This window comes from Fukomys damarensis, unplaced genomic scaffold (assembly GCF_012274545.1).
Source record: "Fukomys damarensis isolate Sample0158 unplaced genomic scaffold, DMR_v1.0_HiC HiC_scaffold_4, whole genome shotgun sequence".
NCBI classification, from domain to species: domain Eukaryota; kingdom Metazoa; phylum Chordata; class Mammalia; order Rodentia; family Bathyergidae; genus Fukomys; species Fukomys damarensis.
Genome location: NW_022900916.1, coordinates 24,994,092 through 25,013,745, shown reverse-complemented (window position 1 = coordinate 25,013,745; position 19,654 = coordinate 24,994,092). Strand labels below are relative to the sequence as shown.

Sequence of the window (19,654 nt, the reverse complement as noted above, 5' to 3'; positions counted from 1 at the left end):
GTTATAACAATGCTTTGCTACCATAGCCCACTCCTCTAAAAGAGAAATTAGTTTTCTAAACTTACCTAGCAGTATAAGCAAATTCCACAAGTTGTTCAATAATATCTGGTTCAGCATCTTTGAGTTCTACTTCAAAAGACTTCGATTCAAGCATGTTAGCTAAAATGAAGAAGAGAAACAGAAATGGCATCAGCAGCACCCTGAATGAGTTTAACTGAGGAACCAGAATAGTCCAGGGCATGTTAAATATGTAGACTAGATTTAATTTCTCCCTATTCCTAAAATAGTTTAGCAGTATTCTTAAACTGTTATGAGCAAACTAGTTGATATAGCTGGAATAAACCTATGAGAACAATGATAATCATGTAGTCATCTACTGCTTGCCAGGCTTTCATATAGGTAGAACACCAAAGGGAAAACTGGAGGCATATACAGTATTAAATTTGATTAAGACCATAAAACTATACTAAACAGAAGAACCAGGACTGGGACTCAGTTCTCAACTCCAAATATAAGGTTCTTTTCACTACAATAGCTATATTTTTCCCTTTGCCTTCTTTTAATATAACCTGCTAGCTATACTATCATGAAATATATCTGCTCCTCTGCCTTTCTACTTGAGGTTAGGAAGGAAAAAAAACATGGGTAGGGTGGTGTTAGTAGAAGCTATATTTTCATCACCAAAGACATTGAGCCCTTAGTGCTAATGAAAGGACATCTTTTTCCCTCTGACCAGTCATCACTTGACTACTTTGCTCTTCTACAGCTTTAAATGCTAAAGGAAAAATGACAAATATTAGATCTCATCTATTTCTCATAGAGAAAAATAAGGTTTTACCTTACAATACTTACTTGTGAACATTAAGTTAAAAAAATGACTGGCTGCAGCAAGGACAACACGATGAGCAGGTATCTTTCTTTCCTGGACCATGAGGATCACATCACATAGTGTTTTCTAATGAAAAAATACATAACATTAGAAGGGGCATACTAGGCCTACCTTACAATGCATAAACAGGTCTTACCAAATGCATTAACTCTATTTTCCACTTAAATCCATTCTTTTTCTAGCACAGAATTTGTTTATGTAAGATACATTTAGAAAGTATTTAGAGAGTTGCTATCAAGTAGTACCAAAATTTGGCACCGAGCTTCCCAACAGTAAAAAGGAAAAAAAAAAATTTCTCCATAATCAGTAACAAAGTTTACTAATCCCCCAAGGATTTTTTTTCCTGACACAAATCCCAAGGTATTTCTTAGAGTGTGTTATTCTGCAGGAAATTAAATGACATAACGGCAATGCCTTGACAATTTTTCAAACACAGCAAACTTTTTATATGATTTTTCCCAGTTATCTCAGATAAACTGCAGAGCAGAAACTGTATCTCATAAGAAAGTAGCCCTCATAGATCTAACCTGAAATAAAATAGTGCAGATACACAGAGCAGATGAACCAAATGTACCTTCAGCAATCTTTCCTTAAGTAATTCTTCTCTCAAGCACACTTTTGGTAGAAACTGGATAGGAGCCAGTTTTAAATTTTGATCTCTGACCATAGCCAAAATGCTATCCTCACGGACTGCTGGGAAAAGGGAGATCTAGAGTAAGCAATTACAATGTTGGAAAAAAAAATGAACTATTTTTTTAAAGTTAAGATTTACTATGGATTGAACTAGGACCTTGCACTTGCCAGGCAAGCACAGTGCCACTGAGCTACATAATTACTATAAATTTTATAGATGATTTTCAAGGAAAAATAAATGTCCTTTTCAAAAATCAAATAAAATTTCAATTTCTTAATGGAGCTAAAGTAACAACCTACAGGTTGGGCAGGTACAGAAACTTCAGCACCCTCAATGTATTAAGTACTCTTCTAGGTACAGGAATATGAGGGTATCAATATACTCAAAGTAAAAACCAAAAACCTCTCTGTTACATATGTGAATAATGGCTTGGTAGTTTTTCTGCAAATAAGCATTTTGCTAAAATATCGAAATATTTTACTTAAGTCGTTGCCATTTCTTATTTTTGTGAATAAAATCCAATTAAGATGGTAATGCTTACAGTAAGAAAGGAAGCAGGCCTGCAAGTGACAAGCTAAAAGATACATAAAATATCACTTTTACAGCTTATTTGAAGATTAAAAAAAAAAAAGGTCAATACGTTAGGGCAGCGATAGTGAACCTTTTGGAGCTTTCAATGATAAACAGCCAGCTGCAGCGTGCATGCTGTGGGTTTGCCACCACTGGTTTAGGGCTAGAGATTATATACAGACTGCTAATAGCTAACAACTACATGTACAGTTGCTAGTAAAACCTCCACAGTATGTTGTTTTTAAACTTTTATTTCTTTTAAATTGAGAAAGGGTACATAGTAGGCTCTCAGATTATTTTGTCATATAGCACACCAAAGAATATAACCGAGTTAACTATTTGGTTATCACCAAAACAAGCTAATCAGTTTTTTTTTTTTTTTTTTGTGATACCAGGGATCGAACTCAGGTTCTTGTGCTTACAAGGCAGGCGGCAGAACCACTGAACCAAATCCCTGGCCCAAGCTAATAAATTTTTTAAGAAACACCTGGGCCTAGGGATGGTACAAAGGTAGCTGCAGGAACTGGAAAGGGAAAATGGATAGAGTAACAAGCAAATCAGAGCATACCACATCACAGAATTCTTAAATTCTTATAGGGGAGGAATCTACAGCTACTGAGGGGAACTTCCAGAAAACACGGGGCTCAACCGAAACAGAGCAAAAACATTTTCAAGGCATACTACGAAATCAGGGATTTATAAGTTAAATGAATTTACACACATTCAAGAATTTGGAGAAATTGATATCTTTATATGGCAACTGAATTTTGGTCTAATATGAATCTGATATAATAATTTTGGTCTAATATGAATGTTGTATGTGAGTGGGGGTGAAGTGGAGAGATCATCTGTGTCCAAATGGTACATTTATTTGCACATAGGTACTAGAATTGACTAATAGGTTTTGAGAAGGGATGAGACTGACCTACAAAGAGTGGTTCTCTGCCCTGCTAATTAGCTAAGGAAGAAGTATATCCAGACAATGAGAAGACAGAAACCCAGGTAATTTGCAGAATAAAACAGGCACGAAGTTCTAGGTAAGTTGAAGAGTTAGAAATTTTTTAAAACCCTAAGCTTGAATAATATATGTTTACTGGTTTAACATAAGCAAAATTACTTTGCAATTCTTCTGTTCATGTCTCTCTATATTTGTTGTATCTTTGCATTTAAAAAGTTCTCAGCTTTTTGAATCTTCAGTCTCTTGTAAAAGGCACAGACTTTGTGAGTGCTATGGTTTGAACGTCCCCTCCAAATCTTCTGTTGAAATTTAATTGCTACTGTGATGGTATTAAGAGGTGGAAAATTTAAGACATGATTAGGTCATGAGTGCTCTCCCCTTATGAGTGGATTAATTCTCAATAATCTTTGGCTGTGAATTTGATTGGCTTGAGAGATGCCCAGGAGATCAGCAAAACACATTTCTAGGTGTTTGGGTGTATCATGGGGACCCCTTGGAGACTACTGTCTGCTCTCCTGTCTCTTCTCTAGCTCTTCCCCTGCTCTCTTGCTTCCAAATGCCACGGCTGAGCAGCTTTCCTCTGCCATGTCCTTCTGCTATGTTTCCGCCTTAGAGCCAGTCTACTATGCACAGAAATCTCTGAAACCATGAACTAAAATAAACCCTACCTGTCTTTTAAGTTGTGTATGTCAAGTGTTTTGTCCCAGCAATGGAAAGCTGACTAATACAGAAAACTGGCACCAGGAGTGGGGCTGCCCTTGCCCTCTGAAGCCCACATCTTGCCACCAGATGCCAGACATGGAGCACAGGGCTGAATATCTGCCCTGCTAAGTTTCAGTCTTGTTTTGGTTTCTTTCCATTCTTCCTGTTGGAATGGAAATGCTTACCCTGTGTCATTGTATCCTGGGAACATGTTACTTTCTTTTTTATTTTTACAGGGGCCCACAGCTAGAGTTTGCCTCCGTCTCAGAGAGACTTTGGATTTGAACTTTTGAGACTTTGTCGAAAGACTTTGTATGCAGGACAGTTATACCATGTTAGGTAGAATTATTACCTTGTTATCTGTATTTGGACATTAAGCAGGGTTTACGGAGATATATTTGGGTGTCAAGTTGACAAAGGGAGGACCTGTGATGAATCATCTTGATTATGAACTTGATTGGTTTGAGGTACCTAGGAGGTTAGTAAAGCACACCAAGTATGTCTGGGTGTTCTGGGGACATGACTTGGGGACTACATCTGTTTCCTTGTCCTTTCCTCTCTGTTTCTTACCCTGCTCTCTGCTTCCCAGATGCCTTGAGTTGAGGATCCTTCATCTACCACATGCTTCACCACGTTCCTGCCTTGGAGCCAGCCAACCATGGACTGAACTTCTGAAACAGAGACCCCAAAACAAACCCACCTCCTTTACACTGTAGATGTCAGGTATTTTGTCACAGCAAAGGAAAGCTATAATGCTGTTAGAGCAGGAATATATTGTAGAAGTGGGTTCCTGAGAAAAAGAAGGAGTTTGGCTACATTTCCTGTCTCGTATGCATGCCTCTTGCCTCTCACCCTGGGATAATACAACACAAAAGACCCGGACTTCCGGCCTGCAGAACCATGAACCAAATAAATTTCTATTATTTATAAACTAACCAGTCTCTGGTATTGTTACAGGAGCAGAAAACAGACTAGACAGTGACTTAGTCACTAATATCATTTTTTAGTAGGTTTTAGTTTATTTCTTATACATCTGATAACATGTTCATCTTACATATTTTTTATGCTATGTATTACATTGCATTTTTGTCTGTTTTCTGTAACTGCTAGTTAGTTGCTAATTTTAATCCTTTAATATTTTTTTCTCCTTTATAAACTTACACATCTGGAATCCTTTATAAACTTACACATCTGGGCATGGTGGTATAGGTCTGTACCTAGCACTTGGGAGGCTGAGGCAGGAGGATTCCTACAAGTTGAGACCACCCTGTGCTATACAATAAGTTCAAGGCCAGCCTGAACTACACAGTTGAGACCCTTTAAAAAAAAAACAAAAAAAAACAAAAGCAAACTAAGAAATGTGAGGACTTTTCACTAAGCGATAATAAAGATACCATTTAAAAAATGTGGAAAGAAGCTGGAACACATAGGATATTTAGGGCACCGAACTATTCTGTACTACACTGTAATCATGGCTATGTATTATCACTCAAGTGTCAAAGTTCATAACATGTACAAAGAGTAGACACTAATGTAATCTGTGGACTTTAGTTAACACAGATTCACCAGTTTTAACAAATGTACATTAATGCAAGGTAACTGTTTAACTGTAGGCAAAGTGAGAGAAAAATGGAAACAGTACTTCCTATTCAATTTTTCTAAAAACCTAAAAGTGCTCTAAAACGTCTTATTAATTTTTTAAAATGTAGTAGGAAGGCTGGGGATTTAGCTCAGTGGCACCATGCCTGCCTTGCAAGTGCAAGGTCCTGAATTTGATCCCTGGTACAAAAAAACTCCCCCAAAACAAAAAAACAAACACAAAACCCCCCACAGAATTAGGTGATTAGTTAACTGAAGAAAAATGGTACTGAGATAACCATTTAGGGAAAACATTAGATTCTTCACTCCTAACGCACTTTTTCCTCCTCTGGGAAGGTAAGCACTAGGAAGGAGGTTTCGGTCTTTTTCCACATGTGGGACAGTGACTACAGGATGAGCAATAGCGTGATAGAGCTCATCAAATGCACAACCAGGCCTCCTTTCTAGAAGCGGGTCCAAAAACTGGACACAGCCCATTCAGGAGGGCTTGCTCCTTAGCATAGGGAAGAGTGTTTCTGTTCATTGGCTGCTGTTCCTCAACCTGAGTGGCTAAGTTTAGTTCAGGGGACAAAGAACAAGAAGCCCAATTTTATACTCAGGTAAAAGCTATGTCTTTCAGTCTGTTTTCACTATTAATTTATCCATCTCCTATGACTGCTTCTCAAGTGTTCAAAATTAGAACTGGAGAAGAGTCCCTTAAATCCATTCACACAAGCATTCAATACATCAGAGAGAAAGACAGAAACTTTGGTGTACTACTGTGTTGGTGCTTGCACTCTTTGGGGGCTTTTCAGGAAGAAGCCTTCAGTTCTAGGAAAGGCTCACCTCAAAATATCTGGGCATTTTAGGCATTTGCTGAAGCAATAATCCTTTACTCTTCATCACATTTGCCAGGCTGGCCTGCCAAAGGCAGCTTCTAGATCCACATGAACTACAAAACCTATGAGATTCCAGCTTTTAATGATATGTGCTATCATGAATAGGAGGACCCAGATTTGATTCTTTCTTCATCAAACCCCAAGGAGGAGACTGAGGAATGACTAACCTTTGGATTTAGGTGGCTTGTCAACAAGGTTCTACACTCAGCCCTTCCCAGTGTGATTTCATGTTGGCCCTGGCTATACACCCTTGAGCAGACTGCAGAGTCAACCACAATTAGGTCAGGGACTTCAATCACTGAAAAAAGGGAAATGGAGTCCTTACTGTATGGGGTAAATAATCTTTTTGGATTACTAGAAAAGCCTCAATAAAGCCTTAATAATCTAGGGATCATGTCTGTTCAGAAAAGCAAAGAAAAACAGGACTAGATTTAAACAAAAACAAATCTGTACCACCAAGTGGGAAAGTGAAAGAAAAACAGATAACCAAATTAAGCTAGAGAAAAGTGGAGATTTCCAAGAAAAATATAAGAAAAGTTACGCCAAATATAGTGTTGGAAGGAAAAGGAAATTCACTTTAGTAGAACTGCCCTTTAAATGGTAAAACTAAGGAAAAATGAGCTATTTTGCTGTTTATTTGAGGACAGTAATACAGGCCAATTAAGAACTAAGAAAAAGAATTCTGGAGTAAATAGTTATCTCACAGCCCAGATCTAGGAAAATTTTTGTAAGATTTCTCTTAAAGCAAAAGCAAAAGCAACCTCCCCCCAACTAGAGGGCTTCCCTTAATAAAACTTGTGTAATAGAGGATTACAGTAAATTCAGACAGACTTGAAAAAGTATTTCTTATATTAAGTAATTTTCAAGATGATACTAGTGAGAAAACAGGAGTGATAGATGCTATAGCAGAATATATCTAGGAGTCTGTGGATATAAGACTAAGAAAGTGTAGATTACATTTCAAGAGAGGTAAAGGCTGGTAGTAACAATCAACACATTCCTGAACATGGACCTATTTTCTACTATGGAACATTTAGTAAGAAAAGCATTAGATAGATGGTGGTGCATGCTTGTAATGCCAGCACTGAGGCTGAGGCAGGAAGACTGCAAGTTTGAGCCAAAGTAGGACAAAAGGAAGGAATGAAGGGCAGTAGGTAGGGAAGAAGGGAGGGAGGCAGGGAAGGAAGCAGCAGTACGTCAGCAAAACAAAACTGAAAAGAAAAAGGAGAAAAGTACTTTTATCTAAGCAATGTCAGCTTTATATGAAACTACAACACAAAATAGAGAATCTGTTTATTTACTAGATATGATTGTACAGGATTCACCATTTCTGACAGTGGATCTTTTGGAATCTCATTTTCCTTATGTGTTGCTAAGAAATGCACACCATGTTGTCTACAAACAAAACGTTACATCTTCTGCATAGAATATCTATTCATTTAAGACAAGCATGCATTTTTGTTGCCTCGGATTTATCTGTAAACTGTGGAACAATTTTACCATAAGGCCTGAAAAATGATTTTTGTGGATTATAAATTTCTTTCATATGGTTGTATTTTCTGATCATTGGTTTCTTAATATGGTTGTACTATGACATACTTGGTAGATTTAGGTTGCACATTCAATGAATTCCCTGAGATTATTCTTAGAATTTTAGAGTATCATTTGTTTGAAAAACATGTTTTTGATATTTGATGAAAAACTTTGCCTATTTATTTCTGAAAAAGAACTGTATTTAGTGATTATTTTAGATAGTGATATTATAGCATTCATCTGTGTGTAAATTATTTCATATAGGGAAGAGTTCTGATCTGTACCTATGGTTCTTACTGAAAAAAAACTTTGATGTGCATTTCTGTGATGTTGTGAATACATTTCTACTTTATTTTGAGACATTTGCCAAACTAAATAACACTGTATAACATTAAAAATGTTTAACACTGCTTGGCAGTCTTAGAAGCCTGAAATTGTAACAGCAGCATATGTTATCGCTTGTATAAAGCTTAGAGATACTTTTTAGACTAACATCCCTGGCTGGTGTCCTGTTGGCATTAGCACTACCATTGTATCCTGCTGTATAACAATCTTACACATTTATCAACTGTTGATACAATTATTAGTCCCTAACCACTTTTTATGTTTTAAATTTTTGAAATTCAAATGTACCTGCTATAACATAAAATAAATACTAGACTACATAAAAAAAATGTAGAATGAAAAAGATTTAACTTCAGCAGTTTAATAAGTCAGCTGGGGTGGCTTGAAAAGAGAGAGACACTAGAGACATAACCCATTTTGGCACAAATTAGTAAGCGGAATGTACCTGCCGCCACTGAGTTTCCAAGACCTGGAAAAATCAAATACTACGTGGAAGGCAAGGTTTTGAGGACTACACTGTAAAGGGTATTTTGGCCCCTACGGAACTACAAGCCTTAAAGGAATCTGTTTGGGTTGTTTTTCAGCTGAGGCAAAGGGAGATGAAAAGAAACACTCCAAGAAGCAGGATTCATAGATATAATGAACATCACCACAAGACAGGATCACAAAGATACATAAAGGTGCAGGACAATCAGGAAGGGCAGAAATGCCTACTACAAATGTGGATCACTCGGCCCTCAAATGGGAGGGAAGGTTCTGTCACTAGCCAGAGCTCAATCATTCAGCACTCAATTGCCAAGAAGAAAGGGTTCAAAAAAGAACCTGAACTTTAAAATGTGCAAGAGGGACACAAAGAAAGAAAGAAAACACTAGGTTTCTCAGTAGCTGAGTCTACTCCATGGAAATTTTCTAACACTTTGCTCAAGACAAAAGTCATATACTAGAAAAGCATCACAACACACAGATAAATTATCTTCTAAAGGTCGTAAGTAGTGCCCCTATAGCCTCTTGACAGACCAATTCCTCCCACAAGTTTAGTCTGACACTAAAGATTACAGATAGCCAACAATGACCTGTCAAAAGATAAAAAATTTATTTTCTCAAGTTTTCTTTGAAAACTGTTCTAGAAACAAGAATTTATGTTTTGTTTTTGTGGGAACAATAAAGTAGGCTAAATTTATAATCATCTGTTAGCATCTTTGCAGTACAGTATAGAGATGGGAGATAAGGGTGTGCTAATTATAAGAGTTCTAGGATCCTTTGACATGTTGAAAACTATGGCACCAACCACCTTGAAATTGGAGACATTGTCTTTGGACTTGTTACACGCACTAAATCCATTCCAATGAGAAACAGCCCAGGCAGGGACTGCTAAAGAAGCTACCTTGACTGTACCCAAGCACTTAAGCAAGCTTTTCTGGCCAGTTAAGAAACCAGGAAGAGCGGGCATTTGGAATTCAATTGCCTTTTTTCATTTTTTTGTTAGTACATGTTTGCAGTACATAATGTTTATGTTCCTTGTGGGGAGATGGTACAGTGCAACACATTGTAGTTATTTTTCTTTATCCTGTTCCCCTCCCTCCCTCCATCTCTTGATCCCCTTTCCATGTGAGACAGATCTATCTCCCTACTTTGGAGAAAGGAAGGGAGGTTAAGGAGGGAGGAAGGCAGGAAGAGGATGAATACGAGAATGAACATAGAACATAGTTACGGGAAATGAATAATGCCATGGCTCAAGTAGTAAAGTTCTGTGGGATCTTACGATGTTAGTGTGGAATTAGACGGAGTGTTTTAAATTGTCATTTGGTTTAGTGCAGAACATCAAGGGAGTAATGAATGATGCTAAATATGTTGAGATAGGGAATGGAAGTGAACTTCCAGCCTGAAAGTTTCTCAAGACATGGCATTAACTTAATTTCAAAGTTATGGCATTAACTACCCATTTCAAAACCATCTAGCTGGTACCACACCGGCCTCGCAAGTGCAAGGTCCTGAATTCGATGCCTGGTTCTGGAAAAAAAAAATCAAAACCATCTGGAATAAATTTTAAGTAACTTAACTAATTTGTAAGGAAACACAAAATAGCAGTTATTGGTAGAGGAGAGCACCTGCATTATAAACATTTTATAAACATTTAAAATAGAACAAAATATTCCCTATGCTAGTAAGAAAATAGAAGGCCCAAAAGATGAGGCAAATTGGAAATGAAACTCACAGCTACGTGGTCCAGCTTATTTGTGCTGAGGGCTTTGGATTGATCTTTGGTGCTTAAATTCCACCACTCAGCCCTCTAAGATTCGTAACCCAGAGTTTAAAGATTATCAGTCAAATGACACAATAACACACACTACTATATTGACTTAAGAGCAAAAACTTGGTGATCTCCTATGTACACTGCTTCTCTAATAAACACAATTGGAAAGTGAGAACTTGAGAAATTCTTTGCTCAGATGATGTGGGGTAGTCCTTTTAATCACCCCTCTGTGTCTCCATTATCTATGTTTTGGAAAATGCATATTCAGATATCCTACAGAGGAAAGAGATGGCTGAGGTGCAAACCTAGCTGCTAGGAGTCCACCACATGATACAGCTTAACTGTCCTGCTTAGCAGAGGGAGACCTTAAGAAGAATGTGGTTCTTGTCAGAGTAACTTTACCATTAATAAAACAAGCAATGTCTAATTCTCACTTAGATTTACCCTTTCTCAAGTGGGCAGTTAGGAAGAAATGGAGATATGAGCTCACAGTACCTCATTTTATTTCTTGCTGCTTATTTATTGTTTCTGAGACAGTTTTTCTTTGTAGTGCAGGCTGCCTTGAACTATGTATGCAGCCCAGGTTGGCCTTGAACTCATGGCGATCCTCCTTCCTCAGCCTCCTGAGTGCTGGGATTACAGGTGTGCACCACCACATCCACCCTCATTTTCTTTCTTTTGATGGAATAAAGATAAAAAAATGTTCTCTTCCAATTCTGTCAGGTCCTTTATCTCTGCCCCCAACATCACATACAGGCAGGTACACACAATTCTCCTTCTAGAGAAAAGCCTTTTTTTTTTTCAGCTTTAATTGAGTTTATTGGTACATTTTAGGGATACAGTACAGTTACATTCATTGTTGGGATCTTGTACCTCTACATGACAAGTCTTGATTCTCATTTTTTCCCCTTACCTCTACCCTTCCTTCACCCCCTCCTCCCCTCCCCATCTACAAACACTTTATTTTCATCTTTTCATTCAAGAGAAAAGCCTTTTACATCTGTTTTTCAAACTTAAGCAAAATCCACTGTCAAATGATCTAATCTCATATAATTTATACAGTAGTAGTTAGTCTTTTGAATATATCTTTTCTTCACTGATGTTGCAGTTGCTGCTATTACTACCTCAGTACAAAGGACTATAATCTTTCACTGGACCACAACAACTTCCTGCTAGCCTGGCAGCAACCACTCAGAGTGCTCTTGTTCACTCACCACAGAGTAGAAAGCCATCTTTTTCAAAAGAAAACAGATATCATCAAACCCCACATACTTATTTTAGAATAATGGAAAAATGCTTCATTTGACTTATAAAGTAATGCCTGGGCAAGTCCCTTGCGACTTCACCAATTTCATCCTACACCATCTTCCCCTGCTAAATTCTATGCTCTGCCTTAATAAGTTTTGTATTGACCTTGTAAAATACAGTGGGTTTCCGCATTATGTTGTTCTCACTACAAGAGAAGCTCTTCCCTTTTTCTGCTTAACTGACCTACTCTTAAGTCAGCTCTCAGTCACCAGTCCCTCAAGGGAACTTTCCTGGTCAAATCACCCATCTACTGCCTTCACTGTACCTTAACACCAACCAGTATTGCGATTTTACATTTATTTTTATACTTGCCTGACTAATGGCTCTCTCTCCTAGACTATAAATAAATAACAATAGAAACTGATAGGTTTTGCTTAGTATTGCTATTGTGGAATCTAGTAAAATACCTACTACACAGAGGGTTCTCAAGTATTCATTTGAAGGAATGTTAGAAAGTCAATTATATAGACAGGGCAGTAAGTAAATGGTAAGGAAAGGCAGTGAAATTACCAACTGTCTTAGTTACTTTTTTTGTTGCTGAGACAAAATACCCAATACCCAAGGTTAAAGGATGAAAGGTTTATTTGGCTCGTAACCTGTAGAGGCTTCAGTTCATGGTTGGCTCCAAAACTGGGTGGGATGGCAGAGGGACATCGCAGAGGAGAAACAATAGTTCATGGCAGCATAATGCAACAAGCAGCAAGTGACAAACAAGCCAGGACCCTCTTTCGGGTTCTTATATCTAGGCTATCTACCCTTAGCGCAGGCAGCACTCATACCCAGGTGGGGCAGCCTTAATCCTAGAATTGCACCATGAATCAATCCAGCATCACATCCTTGATCCCAGCAGCACACACTCTAGATCCTACTACCTCCAAAAAAAAAAGCCCCACCTATGACTGCATGAGACTTTGGGGGGACAATTAGATGCAAGCCATAACACCAACTTTTGGGTTTAACTGAGGGAAGAGTTATTAGAAGAGAATATTAAAAATAAGAATCAGTGATACTATGGTTTAGATAAAAAATGTTGGCCCAAAGGGTGTGTTCAGAGATGAGGCTTTGGGAAGGTGGCTATATCATGGGGCAATAACTACATCAATGGATTAATCTAGATGAAGCCAGTACAGTGGCACATGCCTATAATTCTAGCATTCTGGGAGGCTGAGGTAGGAGGATTGCAAGTTCAAACCCAGCCTAGGCAATGTAGTCAAACCCATTTCAAAAGCAAAAATGAATAAATAAATAAAAAGGGTAGGGGACACAGATCAGTGTGTGAGGGCCCTAGGTTCAGTCACCTGTACAATCAATCAACCAGAAAATATCCACCTAGGAGTTCACAGCTGAATGTGCTGTTAGGAGGTGGGACCTGGTTGGAGGAAGTAGATCCCCAAAGAATACACCTGACTGGGGGCATAACCTGGAAGAGCATATCCTTATCCCTGGACTATCCTCTTTCTGGCCCTTCTTTATTCTCCTTCTGATTCCTGGATGTTGGGAGGTGAGGCACCTTTCCTCTGCCATGCCCAGCCAACCATGGACTGAAACCTCTGAAACTGAGCCCAAATAAATCTTTCTCCCTTCAAGTTGTGTGTGTCAGCTATTTAGTCTAAGGCAAGAGTAAGCTGATTAATATAGGTGAATAGGTTTGGTGGTTAAAATATGCTGAAACTGAGAGGCTAAAACATGTTTAAATGCTGACAGCAAGAATCAAGAACAGAAACAAGTTAAAGATGCTCAGCAAAGACCAACAGTATAGCTTTTCTGAGAAAGTTAATGCTAAGAAGCCAAAGCCTTATAATTAGGATTTGCTCAAAACAATGAGGCAGTTTCTACACTGTAGTAGAATGAAAAAAGCCAAAGTGTTAAAAAAGATTCAGTTTAGGTGGTGGAAAGAAGTGCAGGACAGTTCCAGAGTAATGGCTTCTATGTATCCATGTCAAAAGGGGTGATCTGATCAAAGTGAGGGTACTCATATTAGAGGAAAACAATATAATGAGAGGTTGGGTTGCCTACCAGCATGGACTGCCCAGTTGCAGTTAGTGGCCAAGGATTTACCTGGACAATAATGATAAAAAAATAAAACATTTTCCAGCTGTGCTTGGAAATCTTGCACAAAAAAGGTAAACAGTCATTAATGCTAAAATTTTGCCAGATGGACATGAAAAAAAGAATAGAGGGTCAGGAAAACTCAGACAGTGGAACGAGAGTGAAGAGAAGACCAATAGCACCTAAGCTACATAGACAAGAGAAGAGAGTTAAGTATAGGAAGGTTCTTTGTTGTTGTTGGGAATGTAAACTAGTACAACCACAATGGAAATCAATATGGAGAATCCTTAAAAAACTAAAACTAGAAATTCCATTTGTCTCAGTTATTCCCTTTTCAGGTATCTTCTCAAAAACTTTTAAGTCTTCATTTAATCATTTTACAATGATATTTGCAAACTTGTATTTATAGAAGCACAATTCACAAAAGCTAAATCTTGGAAGCAGCTGATAATGAATGGATAAAGAAAATGTATTTATACACAGTGGAGTACTACTTTGCATAAAGAAAAAAAGTGAATCATTTGTAAGAAAATGGAGGTACCTTGAGACCTTAATATTAAGTGAAATAAATCAGACACACAATGTCTTAAATATTACATGGTTTTCCTTATATGAGAAACCCAGAATATAAAGAGCAAAATAAAAGCCAGATAATAGGAAGCAAAGAGATAGATCTTTTCAAATGGGGAGAGGATTAAGAGATGGGGGGAGTAGAGGGAATGATGAAAAAGAATGGAGCTGTGTGATATACAAGTACCACCCTCACATCAGGAACAAAATCATTACATAATGCAATGTACTAATAAAAAATGAAAACTGAAAGGGGAAGGCATCATATTTAGTGAAATAAATAAGACACATAAGCTAAAATATTGCATGGTTTCTCTTATATGAGAAACTGAAAGTAAAACTAAAAAAAAAAGGAAAAGATAATAGGAAAGAGGGAGATAGATATTTTGCAAAGGGGAAGGGACCACGATATGGAGGAAGGGGGGAGGACAAAGAGGGAAAGAGGTTGAAAAAAATATATGTCATGCTGAATGTAACCATTATGTACTGAAATATATATTAATAAAAATATTTTTAAAAAGAATAGGAAGGCGTGGATGGAACTGCCAATGGAAGTCATGAGAAACAACAGAAAGCATGTAAACACTTTGCAGAACTGGTACAGAGTAAGTGCTCAAGAAATGTTACTATTATTGAGAGTTTACCTTTGAAGGTTCAGATTATCATGAGACCCAGGAAATGAAATGATATGCTATAATTTAGTCTTAGATAGGTAAGTGTTCAGAAGCAAAATCATTTTAGCTACCAAATAAAATAAGCCTATTTGACTGTTTAGGCTATCTAATCATCAATCATCTTTGTGGTTCTTTCAAAACTCTCAATATGGGCTATAACATAGCTTTTAAATTCTAATTATGTCTTGCCTGGCGTGGTAGTACACTCCTGTAATCCCAGCATTTGGGAGGCTGAGGCAGGAGAGCATCACTGTGAGTTTGAGGACTACAAAGTGAAGGTCGAGGCCAGCCTGAATTACATGGAAAGGCCCTATCTCAAAAACAAAAGAAAATTCTAATTATGCTTTAACTCATTTAATGTGGAGAGACTGCAAACTATAGTGGTACTCAGGAAATTCTGAAAACATGCCCCTCAAATGCTAAGGGACAACTGGATTTATCAACATAAGAGTACAGCATTTGCATACATAAAGTAGTGATTATGATCGGGCCCTGTCTTGTAGAACCTCTGTAGTATGTCAGAAAATATTTATCCAAACAAAAAGTTAGGGAAATGGCTGGATGAGGTGACACAAGCCTGTAACCCAGCACTCTGGAAGGCTGAGCAGGAGTGTTGCAAGTTTGCGACCTACTTGGGCAATTTAGCAAGACTCTGTTTCACAGAAAAAAAAATTTAAAAGAGGGTGGGGCTTGGAGTGAAGGCCCTGTGTTCAATTCCCAGTACAGAAAGAAAAGACAATACAAGAGTAAACTACGTGACTCCATTTATATTTATTTATAAACATGGATCCATGGCAATAGAAAAGTAGTTATTTATTTTATAAGAGAGGGTGGTGACAGAGAAGGGCTCCAAGAGGATGGCGGTCCTCTTGTGTACTATTGGTCATGTTCTCTTTCTGTTAGTGGTCTGTGCACTTTGTAATAACTCATTGAACCAGTATGTATCGTATACTTCGTGAAAAGCTCACTTAAAAACAAAAAGCAATAAGCAGCTCAGAGCCCTACAAATAGATACCATGAGCAAAGCTCACTATCATGAACTGAAAAGAAAAGTCATGAACAAAAAGTTATCATTGAAATTTAATGGTGGTAGGCATATCCATGGAATACTGCAACAATTTCATCCCTTCATGAAACTAGTACTATATGGAAGTGTGGAGACAACTAGGGGCAACAGAACAATGGTGGCAGGGTGGTAATACAGAATGTGGAAACAATATCAGCTAGAAGCCATGGAGTGAGATTAAATAATAGCTATTCAGCAAAGAAATCCATGTCTCCTCTCCAAAAAGCCTGTTTCACTATGATGGAAAAATGAATCATGACGGAAAAACGAATCATTTACTTTTTTCTTTTGGGGGAGGTGCCGGGGATCAAACTCAGGATCTTGCCCTTGTGAGGCAGGTGGTGGAACCACTGAGCTAAATCCCCAGCCCTCACTTACATTTTTATATTAAACTTTTTACTAAATAAACTTTTGTAATAGTCCATCCCCCCAAAAAGGCTAGAAATGACAAAAAGAATGTAGGAAAAAGCTCCACAAGAGCTGAAGCTGGTTGGGAGTGATGGCACACACCTGTAATCCAGCACTTGGGAAGCTGAGGCAGGAATATCATTGTGATTTTGAGGCCAGCCTGTAATACACAGTGAGAATCAGTCTCAAAAAACAAAAATTCTAAAGCTGGTGGCTCTGTAAAACCGACTTTTTCTCTGTACATTGGCAATTAAATCTGGTTCAAGACATAATTAGGTTATGGGGCTCCACCCTCATGAAGGATTAATGTAGATCCCACAAGAGTGGCTCAGTTAACCCAACAGTGAGTTATAAAGCGAGCCGGGCATCTCCCTCAGTCTTGTTCACTTACTTTATCTCTCTCACACGCAAGTTTCTCTTCTGCACCCTTTATTCCCTTCTGGTTTTCAAGGAGTAGCATGTGACCCTCATCAGAGTATAACAGATTCCAGCCATGCGCTTGAACCTCCAGAATAAAGAAACTAATAAGCTTCTTTTCTTTATAAATTGCTCAGCCTTGGGCATTTTATTATAGCAACTTAACTTGGACCACCAAGACAACCAGGACAGATGAAATGTTCTACATTATGTTATCTAAAGTCACCAAACAAATCAGTGGTAGAACAGGGATCAAAACTGAGGTATGCCAATTTCAAAGTATTTTTAATTCTTGAAGGAATACTTCTGGGTATACATGGAGAGTCCCAGACATCCAGTCACTTATTATCCTGATTCTTAATGCAATGAAGTTCTAAGAGGAAGCAAAAATAGTCACAAAACAAAATATTTACTAAAAAAACAAGAAAACATAAAATCGGTCCTCATTCAAACATTCCTCCTCTGGCTCAGACCAGCTTCTGTTTCTGCCAATTTCCATCAACTGCCTTTGTCCTTCTCGATGACATTTTTCCTGTGCTATGAGGTTGAACCAAATAAATAATGTAAATTATCTGCATATGAAACTGTGTATCTTGGGAAAGAAGCAAAATTCCAGAAGTTTGTAAAAGTGCTACTGGAGAACAATTTGAATCATATTCAAAGTCACTGATAAAAGGAAAATTAGACAGATTGAGGTCAGTTAAGAACTGGGGCAGAGATTCCTTGTTGCTCACCAAACATCCCCCTTCCCCCACTAAATAACACAACCTTGGTTTTTCAATAACTGTAATGTAGTAATTGTATTGATGCTACTATACTCCACAGTTAAGCCTAAAAATGTATGTGAATCAATTTTTAAAAGCAGGTAGCTAAACATAGTTTCAGACAATTCCCTCCTGAAGTAAACATCCCATGCTGTAAACCAGTTGCATCCTATCCATTTAAGGAATGAGGTAATGCTACAACGTTTCAGTCCAAGTTGAAAACACATAGGTTTCAGTGAGTGGAAGACTACCATTAAGAGACTTCAACAAGTCTGAGCACTGAACTGTTAAACTACCATTAGGGCAGACACTAGTTAAATGCACCAGCAATTTGAAATTAGTGATACTGTAAATACAAGAGTTACATCAAAGAACAGGAATGTAAAAAGTAACATACGAAAGTTAATTTACATAAAATAATTCAGCCATTCATAGATACTTAAGTGCAAAGGCCTGGATAGATCTGTAGGCATTCCCATAGATCTGTAGGCATAGAATCGACAGTCCCAGTTCATAGGGGGTGTACTGTTCCGGGAGCTGGTGAACAAAGACAAGATCCCTGCCATCAGCGTGTGCTTAAAGAAATGCGGAGTTAGCATCTTCACAAAAAATCTTAAATTCTTCTGTTGTTCATACTCTTAGAACCACTAGATAAGCAAACCAGGTTCTGTATATATCCTGCTTTGTCCTCTTGGAAAACAGGGCCATGGGAAACAAAACACATGTACATTTTTCTAAGTAGAGCTCACAGCATCAAAAAGTAACCAAGCGACTCTTCTACGTTTACTGATACATTAAATGTTATAGAATTTTAAAAAAAATAAATAAAACCTCTCTATTGACCATCTCCAGCGTTAAAATCTGTTCTTTTCGTAACCCACCTTTCGCCGACGTGGTGTAGACTTTCCTGAACGTACCACACATCAAAGACAGAACAAAGAAATCCTCTCAACGACAGAGGAACACAGTGTCCTTAGAAGACAGCAACAGTATTTATCCACGAGTGTTTCTGCTCTAAATTAACAGAAGCTGGAGGATTTGTCTTTTTAAACTAGCTCCACCTGGGTAACACGAGGATGGGCTCTGAGGCAACTTGTTTAAGAGTAGCCGATTTCAGGTCTGCAACACTTCTCCCTTTGGGGGATTAGGCCGTGACAACGGGCTTCTTCACACAAGCTCTCACGAAACCTTAAAACAGCTAGCCAATGGAAGGCTCCTGGCCTCACAAAGAGATAACTAGGGCAGAGCTGTTACACAACAAACAGCCCGCGACGACGAAGGCCAGCTCGCTGAGTCTCCCAGGAGTCTGTCTTGGAAACCACATCACTGGAGGACAGGAAGGCACTAGGATTACTCCAGGGCTGCTAAACGCGACTCTGCAAGAGCAGATCAGAAGCGTGCAAAGATGCAAGGCGGGCGAGGCCAAAGGGAGAGGAGGGTCGCACCGCCCAGGTCCCGGCCCCCGCCCCTTGCCCGCCCCCCGCAGAGGCCGTACCTGTTTCCGCATGTTGTTCATGACGCCCATGAACCCTGCCAACAATTTAGCTTCTTCTCGAGCGGCAAGTTTCTTCTCGGTCTTCTTCTTACTGCTCTTCTCCACCCCAGAGGCTGCCATCCTTCCGCGGCTCCGCTCAAGCCCGGGTTCGCCGCGCCGGGAGAGGGGTCGCACTCTCCGGGCTCGCTGGGTCTCTGTTTTTCCAACGCCGCAGTCAGGACTGCGGCTGCGGCATGTAGCGCCCAAATGCCGGGTGGACAGGCGGCCGGCAGCACTGGCTCGACCACGGCGGGACACGGGGCCGGGAGGCTCCTCAGGCGTTCTCAGGGAGAAGACCTGGCGGGCTCCTAGGAATCTAGCAGAGCCGGAGCCGGTAAAAAGCCTACGTCTTCCGCTCGAGGGGGTGCGGCCTATGGCGGGCGTGGGCGTGGTCTGTGACGTCACACCCGGGCGCCACTCCGACCCTTGATGCGCACTTACAGTGGCGGCGGGCGTCGCCTGTGCATTCCCGGGATTTGTAGGTTTCCCGGCCTAGCGAATG

The 19,654-nt window shown here is 39.1% G+C and overlaps 1 protein-coding gene across 3 annotated transcripts in view; it reads right to left on the bottom strand.

Annotated features, from left to right (window-relative positions):
• The window catches only part of Klhl7 (kelch like family member 7), a 59,051-nt gene extending 39,397 nt beyond the window's left edge, over positions 1 to 19,654 (bottom strand). The window contains exons 1-4 of one of the 3 annotated variants that reach the window (XM_033757197.1): positions 19,114 to 19,176; positions 1,464 to 1,582; positions 853 to 955; positions 66 to 159 (exon numbers count right to left, since the gene is read on the bottom strand). In XM_033757197.1, coding sequence (XP_033613088.1) covers positions 66 to 159; positions 853 to 955; positions 1,464 to 1,556 — 290 coding nt within the window. In that variant the 5' untranslated portion in view covers positions 1,557 to 1,582; positions 19,114 to 19,176. Of the gene's footprint in view, positions 1 to 65; positions 160 to 852; positions 956 to 1,463; positions 1,583 to 19,113 lie in introns of all 3 variants that reach the window. The other 2 variants (XM_033757196.1, XM_010641110.3) reach the window with 2 other exon arrangements.